Source organism: Theropithecus gelada, chromosome 8 (genome assembly GCF_003255815.1).
Source record: "Theropithecus gelada isolate Dixy chromosome 8, Tgel_1.0, whole genome shotgun sequence".
NCBI lineage: Eukaryota > Metazoa > Chordata > Mammalia > Primates > Cercopithecidae > Theropithecus > Theropithecus gelada.
Window position 1 is genome coordinate 142574069 of NC_037676.1, and position 19426 is coordinate 142593494.

Sequence of the window (19426 nt, forward strand, 5' to 3'; positions counted from 1 at the left end):
AGCTGGGACTACAGGTATACACCACAATGCCCAACTAATTTTATGTTATGTTTTTTTGTGGTTTTTTTTCCTGTAGAGACAGGGTCTCCCCATGTTGCCCAGGCTGGTCTTGAACTCCTGGCCTAGAGCGATCCTCCCACCTTGGCCTCCCAAAGTGCTAGGATTACAGGTATGAGCCACTGCTCCCAGCCAACCTGTGTTAACACACACAGCCCGCCAATAGTTCTAATAACCAATCACACAGACTGGCTAATCACTGCTCCAGCTGATCCAAAACTTAGACCATGAGAAAACACATAAAGGCTCATTCAAACTCCGACAAAACTGCCATGCACTGAAAGTCCATAATAGCTCACGACAGTTGGTTAACAAGTATTTACTGAGAACACAATACTGTGCAGGGCAGGTTCAGGAGAACGAGCAGGGAGATGAAGGGCCTGCTCTCATGGCATTGACACTCTTGTGGGAAGAGTTAGGCCTCAGCCCTGGGAAACAGCGTGCTGGTGGATGCTGGGACAAACACAAACAGTAATTGTGAGGGCTGATGGGGCTGAGTGGTGCTGCGTCAGCCAGGTTAGGTGGGCAAGGAGGTGACCTCTGGGGTGAACCCTCGATGAGAAAGGGGCCACACCAAACTGTAAAGCGGAGACAGTAGTCATAGTACAAGTCAACGTTGTGAGGTTTAAGTGCAATAACCCATTTAAAGCACTTCAGCAGTGTATTTATCATAAGTTCTCAATAAATGCTAGTTGCTATTAATATTATTATTCAATGAATATAATGTGGTTAACACACAGGCCAACCTTTGACTCTAGCTGTGACATGATTAATGATCCATCCTGTTCCACTGTTTCACTAAGAATGAGTCCTCCATTTTCTCAGATCCCTGTTGAGGTTATTTATTAAAATTACCTGCCTGTGTGTCAAAATCCCCCCATTCAGGTATGACTTCTTGTACCTGAAGACTGTGTGTTACTTACTATTGCATGCCCAGGACAGGGCCTGGCATGAGATTGGGCGCTTGGCTGATGCTGACTGGTGAGCAAGCAGAATAAGAAGGGATGCTTGCTCCCCAGCGCAAATAGCAGGGGCCCTTCCTTCTATCCTAACCTTTCTCTGTTTGCCCACTGATATTTGAAGACGCTGCTCCAAGAGTTCCGCCACTCACAGCCCTTCCTGACCTCTTCTCTCAGCACCCTGCCCTGCACAGCCGACCAGTCCCTCTTCTATATTTCCACTGTATTTTGCACAAAGTTCAGCTCATAGGAGTTATCTGGCAGGTACCATAAGGCATCTGTAATCTCATGTTTTTGTTTCTCTCATCGATCCTTAATTTCCTTGGGAGACAGGTTTGGTCTTATCCATTCGAGTGTCCTTAATGCCTGGCAGGGTGCCTGATAACACAGTTGGTACTTAACATGCATGTAGATCAAGATGCAAAGCTGATGAAAGGAAACCCTCCCATGTTGTGGACATGCATACAGCTATGAAGGAGAACCGTGATGTGCTTTCTGGGATCTGCTATAAAATACTTCAACAAAAAATAAATAAAGTAAAAATAAAGCCAGTGTGGTCAAATCTTGATAATGATTTAATCTGGGCAATGGACTCATTATTCTATTCTATCCTCTCTAATTTGCCTATATTTAAAGTATTTCTTCATAACTTCTCATTGAAATCCTTGGAGCTGACCCTACACACACTTAAAAAAATAAAAATAAAGAAAAACACTACTTCATATCTCTGTAGTTGATCTTTGTGACATCTTTTGGAATATAAAATGGTAGTACTTCTCATACAACTGCAGGAAAGGAGAGAAAGACGAGTCCCTGCAATATTCCATATTGTCAAAAGAAGCCAAGACCAAATGCCAAAATGAAGAAGAGATTTTTTTAAAGATTATGAAGCTGAAATCAATGTCATGACTAACCTAGCCATGAATTCAGAAAGACCCAATTTAACTAATCTCAACACTACCATATCTAGAAGGTTTTCTCACATAGGAATTGGGCAAATATCACTTTGCTGATTCTTTTAAAAATAGATAATGATCCAGTTCCTACCACGGGCGATTATGAGTAAGACCGAGTATAAATGTTCTTAACAGTAAATAGTGTACAAGCCATAATTTCTACGTGGCTCAAAGTGCTCTCCCTATAAAATGTGAATTATTTTTCTGAAAACAGATTTGCAGCATATGACCCAGTGATAAAATTTTCAATACTCTTGTAATCAAAAAGTTCACCAATTTGGAGGTTTATTATATATATGAACTATTGCCTTTTAGCAAATCCATCTGCCTTAGCAGTCTCTTTCTTTCATAAGAGTTCCTGGGCAAAATTTAATCCCTTGTCCAGGAAAAGGTTTGAGCAAAAGGCATGATCAAAAATCTTCATATACAGCAGCACAAATAAGATTTAAATGATACCAAGCGGCCCCTTAAGCCAGCAAATACACACAGCACGCATCAGTGTTCCTACCTCGACTGTCTATAACCAGTTAGTGCAAATGTTCATTTCAAGAAAAAGACAGAATACATTTTAGGACCTGAGAATACAGACAATTTGCCTTTTATTCACAGATACAGGGTGTTAGTAGATTTCCATTAAATTCTCTGGGAGCTATTTAAAGCAGTCCAGAGCCACAGTGGAGATGGGGTTTAAAGTGACTTTTGTGTTTTGTTAAACACATAGTCAGCTGACATTTATCATTTTTACATTATTTAATCTCAGCCAGTCACCTTCTTTCTCTAGCCTCTTTCACAAACTAATGGCAAATGTCTCCTCCTGACACAGATGTTTGTTTTTTTTTTGAGATGGAGCTTCACTCTCGTTGCCCAGGCTGGAGCGCAATGCCACTCTTCTGTGGTTCACCACAACTTCTGCCTCCCGGGTTCAAGTAATTCTCCTGCCTCAGCCTCCCGAGTAGCTGGGATTACAGGTGTGTACCACCATGCCCAGCTAGTAGAGACGGGGTTTCACCATGTTGGCCAGACTTGTCTTGAACTCCTGACCTCAGGTGACCCGCCTGCCTCAGCCTCCCAAAGTGCTGGGATTACAGGCATCAGCCACTGCTCCCAGCCCCAGACATTTTTCAGATGTACTTACAAATCATGAGAAGTGTTATAACGAAGAACAAGAGAATTCAATGAAAAGAGAAAAATAACAGCGTTCGATGAAAGAGAAAAATAAAACAGTTCCACTTAAGACTGAAAGGACCACTGAGGACCTCTCTGAAAAAATGGCATCCAGCTGTGACCTGAGGATGACTGGGAGTGAGGCAGGAAGAATAGGGAAGAGCATCCCGAAGGAGGCAAGAGGCATCAGAAGAGCTCAGACTGATGCAGTCTGAAATGTTATAGATAACTGGCCCCAGGACAAGAAAAAAGGAGAATGAAGGCGACTCCTAAGACGACTTGCATAGAGCTCAGGAGGCTTGCTTTTACCCTGAAGCCAGCCTGGAGTTATATTCAAAGGATGCAAAAAAAAAAAAAAAAAAGGAACTGAAAAGCAATTTAAATCTTGCCTGAAGTCTCTCAAAAGCACAGCAAATGGGGATTCCATTCACAAGTGCACATCGAAATCTATTAAAACACACTTTCTCATCACTCTACAAAGCAGTAGTGTGATTGCTTTAAAAACTCTTTCTTCTTCCTAAACACTACTCCTTCCCAATCAAATTTCTCCAGAATCCAGCCTAAATGAGCTTAGACACCCAACTCTCCCCTGCTGAGACTCTGGGATCTAATCTCTCCTCCTCCACCAGTAACTCTTAGCATTTTTTTTTTTTTTTTTTTTTTTTTTTTTTGAGATGGAGTCTCGCTCTGTCACCCCGGCTCAAGTGCAGTGGTACATTCTCGGCTCACTGCAACCCCTCCACCTCCCAGGTTCAAGCGATTCTCCTGCCTCAGCCTCCTGAGTAGCCAGGATTACAGGCATGAGCCACTACACCTGGCTAATTTGTATTTTTTTAGTACAGACAGGGTTTCATTGTGTTGGCCAGGCTAGTCTCGAACTCCTGACCTCAAGTGATCCACCCATCTCAACCTCCCAAAGTGCTGGGATTACAGGCATGAGCCACCACACCTGGCCACTCTTAGCCTTTTAAAATGTAAATCCTACAAGTTTTAGGGCTTGTCCAGTTATTTTGTCCAAAATTAACTGTGTTGCTAGGGCAGGCCCCTCCCTGGCCCTCATCCACAACCAAAGGCCAGGGAGGGCCTGCCCTAGCAACACACACTTCTTCTGGGGGAGCCGGGGAGGGACGGGCCTTGCAAACCCCGTTCACGCTGGCCTCAGGGGATGCCACGGGAAGCACACTAGACCTGACCAAAGATCTCATTCAACTAACAGCCACTAACATTTGCTGAGCACCGTGCGAAGCACCTCCCAAGGACTGACCAATTCAATCCTTACAACCTCCACCGGTAAACTAGTGTAAACCAGTGCCTCGCTTACGGATGAGAAAGTGGGCACACAGGACTCAGGGACACGGCCAGCGTCCCACAGCTGGTCAGTAATGGCATCCTGCGCTCTCACCAGCTGTGCGACCTCAGGAGTAACACTGCACCCTGCCTGCCCTGGGCCCTCACATGGCACGTGGAACGTGCGGTCTCCACTCACCAGGCTGTAAGAAACGAGGTTACGCATGTGAAACCGTTTACCACGAGGCCACGGCTAGCCTTGGCGTGGATTAGAAAGAGACGCCCCATAGGCAAACGCAGCCTGCAGGCACCAGGCTTAGCAAGGCATGCCCAGAAAGTCCCTGTGGGAGGCAACAGCACCCCTTCGTCTGCGTGCACCCCCAGCTGTGAGCCGCAGATGGCTGGCAAGCACGGCCCAGCACCCCACACAGGCCACAACTGCACGGCGACCCTGCCCAGCACAGCAGCTGCTCCAGGTATGTCACCTAAAATACCAAGAAACAGCGAAGAAAATGTGAACAATCACCTTTTCCGAACAATCAATTTTATGTAACATCTAGTAAGGACAGTTTATTTCAACTTTTAAGTTCAGGGGTACAAGTGAAGGTTTGTTACACTGGTAAACTTGTGTCCTAGGGGTTTATTGTACAGATTAGTTTGTGACCCAGGTATTAAGCCTAGTATCCATTAGTTATTTGTCCTGATCCTTTCCCTCCTTCTACCCTCCACCCTCCAAAAGGCACCAGTGTATGCTATTGCCCTCTACGTGTCCATGTGTTCTCATCATTTAGCTCCCACTTATAAGTGAGAACATGTGGTATTCGGTTTTCTGTTCCTGCATTAGTTTGGTATGAATAATGGCCTCCAGTTCCATCCATGTCCCTGCAAAGAACATGACCTCATTCTTTTTATGGCTGCATAGTATTCCATGGTGTACATTAGCACATTTTCTTTACCCAGGCTATCACTGATGGGCATTTAGGTTGATACCATGTCTTTGCTATTGTAAATAGTCCTGCAATGAATGTATGCGTGCATGTGTCTTTATAATAGAATGATTTAAAGAAATATAAATCATTCTATTATAAAATTTTTTTAATAAATAAAAATATCCCTAATTTCGAGGCTTACTATAAAGCCATAGTACTCAAGATAGTGTGGTACTGGTGAAAGAACAGACAAATAGGTCAATGGAGCAGAAGAGATAGCCCAGAAATAGAACCTCAAGTATAGTCAACTGGTCTTTTTCCAAAGCAGCAAAGACAATCAATGGAGCAAAGACAGTCTTTTCAATAAATGGTGCTGAAATAACTGGACATCCACAAGCAAAAAAAAAAACTCTAGACACAGACCTTACACTCTTCACAAAAATTAACTCAAAGCGGATCATAAACCCAAATGCAGAATGAGAAAATACAAACTTCCCGGAAGTTAACACGAGAGAAAATCTTGGTGACCTTAGGTATACTAATGACTCTTTGGATATAACACCCAAGGTATAACCCATCAAAGAAAGAATTGATAAGCCAGACTGCATAAAATTTAAAACTTCTGCTCTGCAAAAGACATACCAAGAGAATGAGAAAACAAGACACAGACTGGGAAAAAATATTTGCAAAAGACACAACTGATAAAGGACTGTCATCCAAATCATACAAAAAACTCTTAAAGTCAACAGCAAGGAAACAAACAACCCAATTAAAAAGGAGGCAAAAGATTTGAACAGACATCTCACCAAAGAAGGTATCCAGATGGCAAATAAGCATAAGAAAAATGCTGAATATCACATGTCATCAGGAAATTGCAAAGTAAAGCACCAAGATACCACTACACACCTATAAGAATGGCGAAAATCTAACACTGACAACCCCAAATGCTGGCAAGGATGTGGAGCAACAGGAACTCTCATTCATTGCTGAAGGGGATGCAAAATGGTTCAGCCACTGTGGAAGACAGTTTGGCGGGTTCTTACAAAAGTAAACATATTTTTACCATATCATCCAGGAACCATGCTCCTTGATATTTACCCAAATGAGCTGAAAACTTATGTCCACACAAAAACTTGCACACGAATGTTTATGGCTGCTTTACAATTGCCAAAACTTGCAAGCAACCAAGTTGTCAACCAAGATTCATTAGATGAATGTATAAATAACTGTGACATATTCTGATAGTAGAATATTATTCAGCACTAGAAAGAAATGAGCTATCACGCTGAGAAAAGACATGAAGGAAACTTAAATGTATATTACTAAGAGAAAGAAGCCAATTTGAAAAGGCTACATATTGTATGATTCCAACTATATGACATTCTGGGAAAGGCAAAACCATGGAGACAGTAAAAGGGTCAGTGGTTGCCAGAAGGTAACAGGGAGGGATGGATGAGAAGACAGAGCACGAAGGATTTTCAGGGCAGGGAAACTTCTCTGTATGATATCATAATGGTGGGTATTCGTCACTACACATTTGTCAAAACCCACAGAATGTACACCACCAAGAGTGAACCCTAACGTAAACTATGAACTTTGGGTGACAATGATGTGTCAACATAGGTTCATCAATTGCAACAAATGTACCACCCTGGTATGGGGTGTTGACAGTGGGGAAGTCTGTGCGTCTGCAGGGGCAGGAGGTAAGTGGGTCATCAGCCTCAATTCACACATCCTCATGGTCCATCTAAAGGTGCCAATCATGAAACAAGGGCTGGGGAGACAGGTTCCATCCCACCCCTCCAGGGAACACAGAGGAAAAGGAAATTAGAGAAAGGGAGGGCAGGTAAAGAAAAACTGTTATAAACCTCATCTCAGAGTACACCTTATCCATCTTTGTGTATGACCTCTCCAGGTCTCCTCTATTCTGCACCCCGTCATGGTTTTTAGGGCTTCTTTAAACATGGGGCTCGACATCTGTCCGTGCTGGATGTGCTGATGATTGGATTCATACTGTTAGTGGAGTTCATTTTGAACTTGGATTTTATCCCTTGCTTTTGTCTTAGCTATTGGTGATGATCCTGAGTGCAAGAGGTCAAGAGCAGAGTTCAGGACCCTCTCCAGCAGGCCTTCTCTTCTGCAGGGACGTCTTGGTTCTTGCTTTATGCTGGACATCACTGACATGTTGAGGGTGAACACACAAACTCCCTGGCAGATCTCAGCCATTTCACCCGAGTGCACAGCGCCACAGGCTTTTATCACTTGCCCAGAGCGGTCATGAGCACTCCGCCTGCCCCTGTGGCTCCAGAGAGGCAGGATCTCTTCGGCTCTAGAGACAAAAACCCACAAAAATTGGGGATTCATATGGGGAACTGGATGGGACTTGGGGGATTTTCAACCATGAACATATCTGCTTGCACGCAGGGCCTCAGCTCTTCCCGGCGTAGCTTCAGGCCAGACCACAGCAGTCAAGAGTAGAAGTGCCCTCCCCAGACTGCAGAAGCTCCCCTCAGGTCTAGTTCTCTTCCCTGAAGAGAAATAAGAGGCTAAAGCGCTGCGTACACTCCATCCCCAGCCTCCCTTCACTCCCCTTCACTGCCCGCCTGACTCTCCTCCTGCTATATTACTCACTCAATCTGCGTTTTCTCTTCCAAACCCAGTGCCCTCCTTTTAAATGAGGCAGGAGGATCACTTCAGCCCAAGAGTTTGAGGCCAGCCTGCGCAGCATAGCGAGACCTCATCTCTAAAAAATAAAAATAAATAAATGATTTCCGATACCACAGTGTTCTCAGCCACAGATTTCGCAAAGTATAGCTGCCATGCCAAATCTGGCCACCATGTACTAATGTAAACACAGTTTCGTGGTTTACGTACTGTCCATGGCTGCTTTCACACCACAACAGCAGGGTCGAGTCATTTCCGCAGACACCGTGTGGCCCATAAAGCCTGAAATATTTACTAGCTGGCCCTTTACAGAGAACGTTTGCTGACCCCTGCTCGAAGCTAATCAGAATGCATCCTGAGAATCGGATTTCAGGTTCTATCAAATATAAGTGTTGCCTTGGGAAGATGGTTGAACAGTAAGAAGTCTGGGGAGTGTGACTTAGAAGTGACTGTCACAGCAACCATAGACACGTAAGTTAGAAGCAGGTTCTGGAAGAACCTAAGAGCTCTATGCAAACACCGGGAAGCTGTCACATGTGAGAGGCACCTGTTTATTTCCACTGTAGAGGGCAGAAACTGTCTCCTTTGCCATTGCATCACTTACCCAACACACCACATGGCATGGGGACAGGAGTATAATGAATTACCTGTTGAATCAATGTACAAAAAAGTCCAATAGATATGTCTTCAGATATTCTAGTAGGTGAAAGTAAGGAGAAATTCAATGTTGGGGAGAGCCCTATCAGAATTATCCAAAAGCAGAACTGGATTCATCATGAAGCCATGAGCATCTCCAGTCAGCAGAGGTCAGTGAAATGGATGCACATGACCACATAAAAAAGATGCTGAAGAGGCCGGGCGCTGTGGCTCATGCCTGTAATCCCAGCACTTTGGGAGGCCAAGGCAGGGAGATCACCTGAAGTTAGGAGTTCGAGACCATCCTGGCCAACATGGTAAAACCCTGTCTCTACCAAAAATACAAAAATTAGCTGGGCATGGTGGCGGGCGCCTGTAATCCCAGCTTCTCAGGAGACTGAGGCAGGAGAATCACTTGAACCTGGGAGGCAGAGGTTGCAGTGAGCCAAGATCGTGCCATTGCACTCCAGCCTGGGCAACGAGAGTGAAAGTCTGTCTCAGAAAAAAAAAAAAAAGGATGCTGAAGAACCCATTTTTGCCATGATGGGAAATGAACCTAGATGACATCTCAGTTGTTTCCTGTTAGAAGCCTATACCTTCACTAGCTCTAGGCTTGAACCGAAGAAAAAGTGCTGTATGTTCCCTATCTAAAAGCAACCCCTCAAAAATGGTTTCTTTGATTTGTTTTTTGGTTTTGTTTTGTTTTGTTTTGAGACAAGGTCTTTCTCTGTCGCCCAGGCTGGAGTGCAGTTGCACGATCCCAGCTCATTGCAACCTCTCCCTCCCAGGTTCAAGCAATTCTCTTGCCTCCGCCTCCTGAGTAGCTGAGACTACAAGCACGTGCCACCATACCCAGCTAATTTTTGTATTTTTTGGTAGAGACAGCGTTTCACCGTGTTGGCCAGGCTGGTCACAAACTCCTGACCTCAAGTGATCCGCCTGCCCTGGTCTCCCAAAGTGCTGGGGATTACGGGAGTGAGCCACCACAGCTGGCCCCAAAAAATGTTTTTTCTCCTTCTAATCAGACTTTGTCTAATACTGGGCATTATCCTTGTACATATTTGTTATTAGATTGATTGATAGCTTTATTTTTAATACATATTACCCTGCATTAATATTTCACAATAAGAATTTACTGCTGAATGCATAGCTCTGGTATACACATATACCCAAGCATATTTATTCTGGGTTCATTGATGTGTGCTAACCTAACTAAATCTCATGAGTAAAATTCATTAGGTATTTCCAGTGTTTGACTGATGACAACACACCATGCCAATGAACTCAAAGGCAAGAAACGACTCCCACTGATAAAGATTCAAGAATCCGAGCCCCAAGGCAAAGCACCAGTACTTTTTCCTATAATCTGATTAGAGTAGGCACCCAACTCCAGGGCAGGGATCTACTCATTCTGGAGCCACCAGCACCAACCACGATGTCTGCCACTCAGGGCAGGGGCTGAACAGCATGTGATCATCCGACAGAAAGCAACACCTCAGCGCCAGCAAGGGGACTCCAGTACCTCTGCTGAAATCCTTGGGATCCAGTGACAGACTGTAGCCGGGGAGCGTTTCCAGGAGGAGTTTGTAGCAGGCTCTCCACCCAGGCTCTGCGATGCTCGGGGCCACGCACTGCATAGCGGCCACGCGCTTGAAGAACGCAGACTTGCGATGGAAGCCGATCAGCTCGTAGAGCTCGGAGAGGACACTGTAGCGCTGAATTTTCTCCTCCTCAGAAAGCTGAAGCACAGAGAGAAAGTAAAAAGCTTTTGAAAGAAACGTATAAGTGAAAAAAAGAAGCACACATTAAAAATGTTTCCTCATAAAACAAAGACCTGAGGAGACATCAAGGAGAGGGAATGCCTGGTGAGCAGTGCAGGGCACAGGCCCCAGGGCAGCGCCGGGTGGCTTGAGACCTTCCCCAGCCATGGCTGCAGGTGCAGCCCGTCGTCCTGCTGATAAAGCCCAGATTCTCTGCTACAAAGGTACTTGCTACAAATCTGAGACCTCTACTTTAAGTTCCTTTACAAAAGAAAAGAAAAGGAACAAGAGTTCATCTACACAACCGGATTTTATCAAGGTCTTTCATCAAACACAAAAACTCTTAAAACACAAGAAGACACAGAACCATGTAACTGGGTAATGAATTGCTAATAATACCATTGAAATTAGACTTAAGACTTCAGGGTTTACAAAAAGTTTTCTTTCATCCAAGACCCAGCTGAATCCTCCCAACAACCCTGTAGTGGAGCAATCAGAACTTCTGTTTCTTTCTTTTTTTTTCTTTTTTTTTTTTTTTTTTTTTTTTTTGAGACAGAGTTTCACTCTGTCGCTCAGGCTGGAGTGCAGTGGTGCGATCTAGGCTCACTGCAACCTCTGCCTCCCAGGTTCAAGCGATTCTCCTGCCTCATCCTCCTGTGTAGCTGAGATTACAGGCACCCACCCCCATGCCTGGCTAATTTTTGTACTTTCAGTAGAGACGGGATTTCACCATGTTAACCAGGCTGGTCTCAAACTCCTGACCTCAAGTGATCTGCCGGCCTCAGCCTCCCAAAGTGCTGGGATTACAGGTGTGAGCCACCATGCCCAGCCAACAACTTCTGTTTCTTCAGCACCTACTGTATGGCAGCAGACTTAAGGTACCTGATTAACTCAATACAACCATCCTGTGAGATGGCATATAAGGACATTAACAGCTCAGGGACACATTAATCACTGGTGCAAAATCACACAGCCAAGAAGTATCAGGGACAAGACCTGACTCTGGGCCTGGGCCCTGGTCACCGCACAGCTGCCTTCAGAGAAGAAGGCAGGCAGAGCCCACTCTGCTGCTCCAGGAGCATTGCTTAAGGAAGCACTTCTCTCCCTCCTCTGCCCTGGATGATGAATGTTTCCCTGATGTTTCTGTGAGTACAGAGCCTTAGCTTGAACACCCCTCCAACTTGGGCCTCCAAACCCTCCCTCCATCCCCTCTCCTCTGCATTCACTGCCATGGCCTCGCTGGGGCCCTCGTCAGTCCTCATCTGGAAGAGGAATTGGCATCGTCTTCGTACCACTTCTCCACCTTCCTTCACCTGTCCATACACCCCTGCCAGACTAAGGCTCCTGAGACATGGCTCAGAGGCCATCACCCCAGCCACAGTTTGAGTGTTTGTGCCTCCCCAAAATTCACATGTTGAAAGCCTAGCCCCCAAGGTGATGGAATTAGGAGGTGCGGACTTTACAAAGTGATTGGGTCGGGGGGTGAAGCACTCACGAATGGAATTAGTGCCCTTATAAGAAGAGACCCTAAAGAGCTAGCTCACCTCTTCCACCATGTGAGAACACAGAGAAAAGATGGCGGTCTACGAACAAGCAAGTGGGCCCTCCGCAGACACCAAACCCGCTGGCACCTGATCATGGACTTCTAGCCTCCAGAACTGTGCACAGTACATTTCTATTGTTTATCAGCCACCCAGTCTGTGGCATTTTGTGACAGCAGCCTCATCGGACTAAGACAATCCCCATCTTGAAACCACTAGACCCCTCCAGGACTGTAAAACAGAGCCAAATGCCTTCACGGGCATGCCAGGCCCTCCTCAGTCAGGCCCAACCTGCTCTGGGAATTCGAGGCCCCACTGCCTACCTATGACCTCACCAAACTGAACAACTTTAACTCATTTGTCTGCTCATTCCGTCAACACATATTTACTGGACCCCTACTCTGTGCCAGCCACTCTGTGGCAGGGGATACAGCGGTGAACAAAACAGGCTAAGACCCCTACCCTGGGGGCCTCCATGCTAATGACGGGCGAGTCCCCTGGCTTAGAATCAGTGGGGAGGACGACAATAAATCAATGAACAAAGAAACAAAATAGCTGCTCTAAGTCCAGTGAAATACACTTTGACACAGAATCATGGGTGGAAGCGTATGAGGTGGAGTGCACCAGGTGATGCTGCCGGGGCGCACAGGCTCTCTGCTCCTGCGCTCCCTCCACAGCCACGTTTGACTCTCCCTTTGGAGCCTCGGTTCCAAGGCCACCCTCTCCAGGAAGCTCGTCCTCACACCCTTCAGCTGGAAGCTGCCGCTTGTTTCCCTAAATTCTCCTAACCATGCTGGGCTCCATAATGTCCTTTCTGTGTCTCCCGTACTATTTATGTACATGTCACATCTCTGCCACCCCCACTTTTCCTAGAGTGAAAGCTCATGCCGACACCGACGACGTGTGAGAATCACCGTTGCTCCACCTGTTCACCAGCATGTGAGGATATCGGTCTTTTTTATTTTAGATGTTCTGGTGGCTTTAACTTCCATTTCCCTGAAAACTAATGATGTTGAACCTTTTTCATATGATTACTGGCTACTGGTATATCTTCCTTTGTGAAGTGCTTGTTCAAATCTTCTGACAGGTTTTAAAATTAGACCGTTTGTTTTATTACTGAGTCGTAGGAGTAATGTATATATTCTGAATGCAAGTCCTTAGTTATACATGTTTTGCAAATATTTCCTCCCAGTCTGTTGCCAATTTATTTTCCTAAGGGAGTCTTAATAAGCGAAAGCATTTCACTGTGATGTTGCTCAATTTATCAGTTTTCTCTTCTATAGTTAGTGCCCTTCTACGTCCTACTCTTAGACAACCTTTGCCCGAGGTCACAAGGATATCCTATGTTTTCATCTAGAAGTTGTTGTCTAGGTCTATGGTCCATGAATATTCAAATTTGAGTAGAACATGGCCTGTCCCTTTCCAGGAGTGCACAGTACAGCAGCAAACAGAGGCCCCAGTGCGGGAGGACAGCACCCAGGGAGGAGGTGGAGGAGGTCTGTAAAAAGGAGGCAGGGGTTGGCCGGGCACAGTGGCACACACCTGTAATCCCAGCACTTTGGGAGACCAAGGCAAGCAGATCACCTGACGTTAGGAGTTCCAGACCAGCCTGACCAACATGGAGAAACCCCGTCTCTACTAAAAAATACAAAAGTAACCAGGTGTGGTGGCGCATGCCTGTAATCCCAGCTACTCGGGAGGCTGAAGCAGGAGAATTGCTTGAACCCGGGAGGCGGAGGTTGCAGTGAGCAGAGATCGTGCCACTACACTCCAGCCTGGGCAACAAGAGTGAAACTCCGTGTCAAAAAAAAGAAGAAGAAGAAGAAGAAGAGGTGGGGGTACTTAACGCCTTTATCACAAATCTGGAAATGCCCAGACCTTCAGCTGCACCACTTTGTGCCAAACATGATAAAAGATGTTGGGGAAGAGAAGACAAATACTTATCTTAGCCAGTGCCCTTAAAGAGGCCAACATCTAAAACAAGGGTGACAGCCGGGAGGGTCACATGCCTTGGCCTCCAATGCGTTAGAACTCCCATTGATTCTCTCTAAGATGAAAGGTTGTAATACTATGATCAGTAATATATTATTTCATTCCTCTTATCATTTCAGTATAATAAGAAATCAAATGATAAACACTATATTGCAAATGGAATTGGCATCACTTCAAAGCCCTAAAACGGTGCCTTAATGGGAAAAGCTCAAGTGCAACTGCTTTTGGGCACTAGGCAGACACTTGACTAAGAAGCCGTGAGCCCAGGGAGCCTTGGGACAAAGCCATGTTTGGTCAACACAGGCACCTATGGCACAAGGAGCCAGGGAGTACAAAACGGTCCCAGGCAAAGCTAGGCCAAGATCCTCAAGAAATCTTGAGATGAAATCCCCAAACTCATTTCCAACCTGCTGCTCTTTTAGGGAATATTAATCAGCACATCTTTGTTCTAATCTTTCTACAGGCTGCACAGTCACGAAGTCCGAGTTCAGGGCCCAGATGTTTATGTGAGGTTCCAACGGAAGTAGCTCCAAGACTCCTCAAGACAAGGAGGTTTACTCACAAGGCAGACTCTGGGGGATCCGAATATTAATTCACTACTCCATTTCCAAGTAGAAAGTAAGTTTAGACCTGCTTTATTCTGTTAACAAGAAATAAAGTGATAACATCAGAGGGAAACTCCAGACACAGGACTGTCTCTGGCAGGATGGAGAGGGAGGAATACAGCCTGGAGCTGTAAAGTCCTGAGTTCCAGGGCCACATCTGCATTATCCCTAAGAAATAGGGATCATCAAATCTAATTACAATTGTTGAAAAGACTCAATAAAATAATGCGAACACTAAGCATAAGCCTAAAACTCTCGGTGAGTGTTCAAGAAACAGAACTATCACTGTTAGTTAATGCCTTTGAAACCACAGGTTCTAACCCCAAGTTAACCAGCCACAGATGCTCAGAAAATACCTTAATCCTCATCAGCCTTCTCAAACGTGGGCACTTGCAGTGACTAGAAGAACAAGGAGTGACAGATGCGTAGGGGCAGCCTGGTGGCAGCACTCAAGTAAGTGATGACCGTGGAAGAATGCAGGATGGGAAACAGTGGGCCCCACACAGTCCCAGGTTTGGAAAACACACTCTGCTTCTCTCGCCAGCTATTTCCAGCCATAATTACCCGGAGAGAAAAGACGTCTTCAAAATTATACAAACTTTCCATATAGTTCTATCAAAAAAGTTTGGAAAAAAACCTAACTTACTTTCTTACATCCCGGAATAGGAGTATGAGGCATGCACCAAGGATTTTCCTTTAAAAAGCATCTGCCTAAAGTAATTGGATCCATTTTCAGTTTTAATCATTCAAAGGTAAGAAAGAAAACAAAACAAAAACTTCAATAAGACCCTACCCGTCAAAAATTCATGAAGTAGTAGAAGAGATAGGCCCATAAAGAATCACAGTATTGGGGCCAGGCAATGTGGCTCATGCCTGTAATCTCAGTACTTTGGGAGGCTGAGGCAGGCGGATCACCTGAGGTCAGGAGTTCAAGACCAGCCTGGCCAACACAGTGAAACCCCGTCTCAACTAAAAATACAAAAATTAGCCAGGAGTGATGCTGGGTGCCTACAGTCCCAGCTACTCGGGAGGCTGAGGCAGGAGAATCACTTGAACCCGGGAGGTGGAAGTTGCAGTGAGCCAAGATCGCACCACTGCACTCCAGCACAAGAGCGAGGCTCCATCTCAAAAAAAAAAGAATCACAGTGTTGGGAAGAAGATGGACGGAGAGATGGCTGAAACAGGGATGCTGTGCCCTATGCCTTGGACAGGTACCTGGAAGGTTCCTAGACTACCAGGTGTACCCACCACGTGCTAGAGGAAGGACACTTTGTAAACAGTCAGTGCCCCTGGTAAGTGCACCATCCAAAAGAGATGGCCAAGCAAAGGCCACACTTGACCCCTGATCACCCTGGTTCCAGCCTTTGATTCACTCTTAGATAACCTGAAAAACCCACTCCTTCAAGAAATACTTCAAGAAAGGCTTCAAGAAATACTGCCTACTTTTACTATCTTTGGGTTTAGCGAGTGAGCGTGTTCATGTGTACTTTAAAGATGATTTGAACTCTGACTACAGCTTTTCTCCACATTCATCTTTCCATGCCAGATTTTTTTTTTTTTTTTTTTTGAGACAGAGTTTCACTCTTGTTGCCCAAGCTGGAGTGCAATGGCATGATCTCGGCTCACTGCAACCTCCGCCTCCCAGGTTCAAGCAATTCTCCTGCCTCAGCCTCCTGAGTAGCTGGGATTACAGGTGCCTGATACCACACCTGGCTAATTTTTGTATTTTTAGTAGAAGAGGGGTTTTGGCATGTTGGCTAAGCTGGTCTCAAACTCCTGACCTCAGGTGATCTGCCCGCCTTAGCCTCCCAAAGTGCTGGGATTACAGGTGTGAGTCACCACATCCGGCCAAGTTCTGAGTTTCTCTAAGTCTGTTCTCCATAAAATCTAGTCCCTCCAATGACAACTCATGGAGCCTGAAATTAAAAACCAATTAAATAAGACCATACACAGCTAAAACGTCACCCACCCCCATCACTGCTTTCCTAAACTCCTCTCCTGCCTGTCCAAAATAGACTAATGCCTTCCGCACTACACTCACAAAACACTGCAGATCTGTCTCCTCAAACAGAAAGAGCTCTCTGCAGAAGGAGACCATTCGTATTCCCCTCTGAATTCCCAGCACATCGTGGTGGCAACAGATGTGATTGTCATTATAGTTCCTTTCCTATAAAAACACTTTGGGCCATCCTGGCCAACATGGTGAAACCCCGTCTCTACTAAAAATACAAAAATTAGACAGACACGGTGGAGCGTGCCTATAATCCCAGCTATTTGGGAAGTTGAGGCAGGTGAATCACTTGAACCCAGGGGGCAGAGGTTGCAGTGAGCCACGATCATGCCACTGCACTTGAGCATGAGTGACAGAGCAAGACTCCATCTCAAAAAAAGAAAAACAAATACTTTGGGATACTTAAATGAGACCTTGGGAGAGAGACAAAAGTAGTATGTTTGGGGTCTAACATCTCTATCCAGAGCTTCCATGAACCATTTTTACATTTTCTGTTCACTGATTCATTCAGAACATAGCTTCTCACTCCAGAAGGATTTCTGTTTTTCTGCCAGGAGTTGTGGTCACTCTTACGCCAGGACAACTTTAAAATAAACGCTCTTTGGATTGGTTTTATTTCCTTCCGTAATGCTTAATACTGAGCGTCAACTTGATGGAACTGAAGGATGCAAAGTATTGATTCTGAGTGTGTCTGTGAGGGTGCTGCCAACGGAGATTAACATTTGAGTCAGTGGGCTAGGAAAGGCAGACCCACCTTTCATCTGCTGCCAGCGCACTTAAGAATATAAGAAGACAGAAAAATATGAAAAGACGAGATTGGCCCAGCCTCCCAGCCTACATCTTTCTCCCGTGCTAGATGCTTTCCCCTCTAGAACATCGGATTACCAGTTCTTCAGTTTTGGGACTGGGACTGGCTCTCCTCACTCCTCAGCTTGCAGACGGCCTATTGTGGAAGCTTATAATCACGTGAGTTAATACTTAATAAGCTCCCCCTTATATACATATATATCCTATCAGTCCTGTCCCTCTAGAGAACCCTAATACACCTTCCAACAAGATCTAGTTTCCTTATCTTCTTACTTTAAGGACTGAGATACTTTCTATTTCATTCTTTTACTAAGCGTGTCGTTTGGGGGATCTTGGCTTTACACATGGGTCTGCCATCCAGCTCCCAAGTCTGAGCAGGTCTAAGGTTTATTTCCTATCCTCCTATGTGAGCACTGAAAGCTGTTACCACAGCTAGGCAGGGCATTCTCTGCCTTCCAAGGCCCAGTGACTTTCAGAATTCCTGCTTTTGGGAAAAGGATTTCCTTTTCCTTCTTAACAATGAGCTATGCATTTTGAAAGATGCTAGGGATGGGAATGGTGGGATTTTTATCTCTTCATCAGAATTTTAAGGAACTTGTGCTGAGCGTTTTTGGACCACTACATTGCCAAAACAAAAATCACTAGGTATTTTCCAAACTTAAATATTATTTGAAATTTTTCTTTTCTTTTTAACTATTAACATACTTCTTTTTTTTTTTTTCCATTAAAAAACATTGCTCAGTCCATGGCCCAGCCTGGTGTTCGGGGCCACAGGGCCTGCCCAGTGCTGGCTTTTATCAGGGCAGCATGGTGCTGAGGTCCGCGGCAGGCCTAGCACTCATGTTGCTCTCCTTTCCCTGGCGGAGGTCGTCTCCCTCTATGCTGTGCTGCCTGGGGCCGGAGGAGGCTGACTTCGGTGGTGCAAGGCTGTCCTTCCCATCCTCTTGCATGCACCTTTTCTTATTTATGTGCGAGCCCTGGGTGTAGCTGTGGTCTCCTGCCTGGTTTCCTGGGTGTAGCTGCGGTCTCCTGCCTGGTTTCCTGGGTGTGGCTGCGGTCTCCTGTCTGGTTTCCTGGGTGTGGCTGCGGTCTCCTGCCTGGTTTCCTGGGTGTGGCTGCGGTCTCCTGCCTGGTTTCCTGGGTGTGGCTGCGGTCTCCTACCTGGTTTCCTGGGTGTGGCTGCGGTCTCCTGCCTGGTTTCCTGGGTGTGGCTGCGGTCTCCTGCCTGGTTTCCTGGGTGTGGCTGTGGTCTCCTGCCTGGCTTCCTGGGTGTGGCTGTGGTCTCCTGTCTGGTTTCCTGGGTGTGGCTGTGGTCTCCTGTCTGGTTTCCTGGGTGTGGCTGTGGTCTCCTGCCTGGCTTCCTGGGTGTGGCTGTGGTCTCCTGTCTGGTTTCCTGGGTGTGGCTGTGGTCTCCTGCCTGGCTTCCTGGCTCCTGTGAAGGTGTGTGTGTGGATGGTTGTCAGGTTGTTTCTTCAGGTGGGCAAGTGCCGAAAGGTCCTACTCTGCCATCCTGCTCACATCACACCTCCCCTAAGAGAATTAATATCAGCCCCAAATCTTCACATTATACATGACACATTTAAGGTGAAACACATACAGGAAAGAAATACTAGAATAAATCACTTGTCCCCATATATTGTTTGCTTTATAAAAGAAGTATTTATTGTAATTAAATTGGTATAAAAAGAAAAAAGTAAGCCACCAACTAGAATGTAGCCTTGAAGGGACATACAAAATTAAGAAAGGGGGCCAGGCGCGGTAGCTCACGCCTGTAATCCCAGCACTTTGGGAGGCCGAGGCGGACAGATCACGAGGTCAGGAGATTGAGACCATCCTGGTTAACACGGTGAAACCCCGTCTCTACTAAAAACACAAAAAATTAGCTGGGCGTGGTGGCGGGCGCCTGTAGTCCCAGCTACTTGGGAGGCTGAGGCAAGAGAATAGTGTGAACCCAGGAGGCAGAGCTTGCAGTGAGCCGAGATCACGCCACTGCACTCCAGCCTGGTGACAGGGCGAGACTCTGTCTCAAAAAAAAAAAAAAGAAAAGAAAAGAAAGGG

The 19426-nt window shown here is 45.8% G+C and overlaps 1 protein-coding gene across 1 annotated transcript in view; it reads right to left on the reverse strand.

Annotated features, from left to right (window-relative positions):
* TRAPPC9 (trafficking protein particle complex 9) overlaps positions 1–19426 on the reverse strand; it is a 714313-nt gene that overhangs the window by 621241 nt on the left and 73646 nt on the right. Inside the window, exon 8 of the mRNA XM_025393926.1 lies at positions 10175–10391. Coding sequence (XP_025249711.1) covers positions 10175–10391 — 217 coding nt within the window. The remainder of the gene's footprint in view (positions 1–10174; positions 10392–19426) is intronic.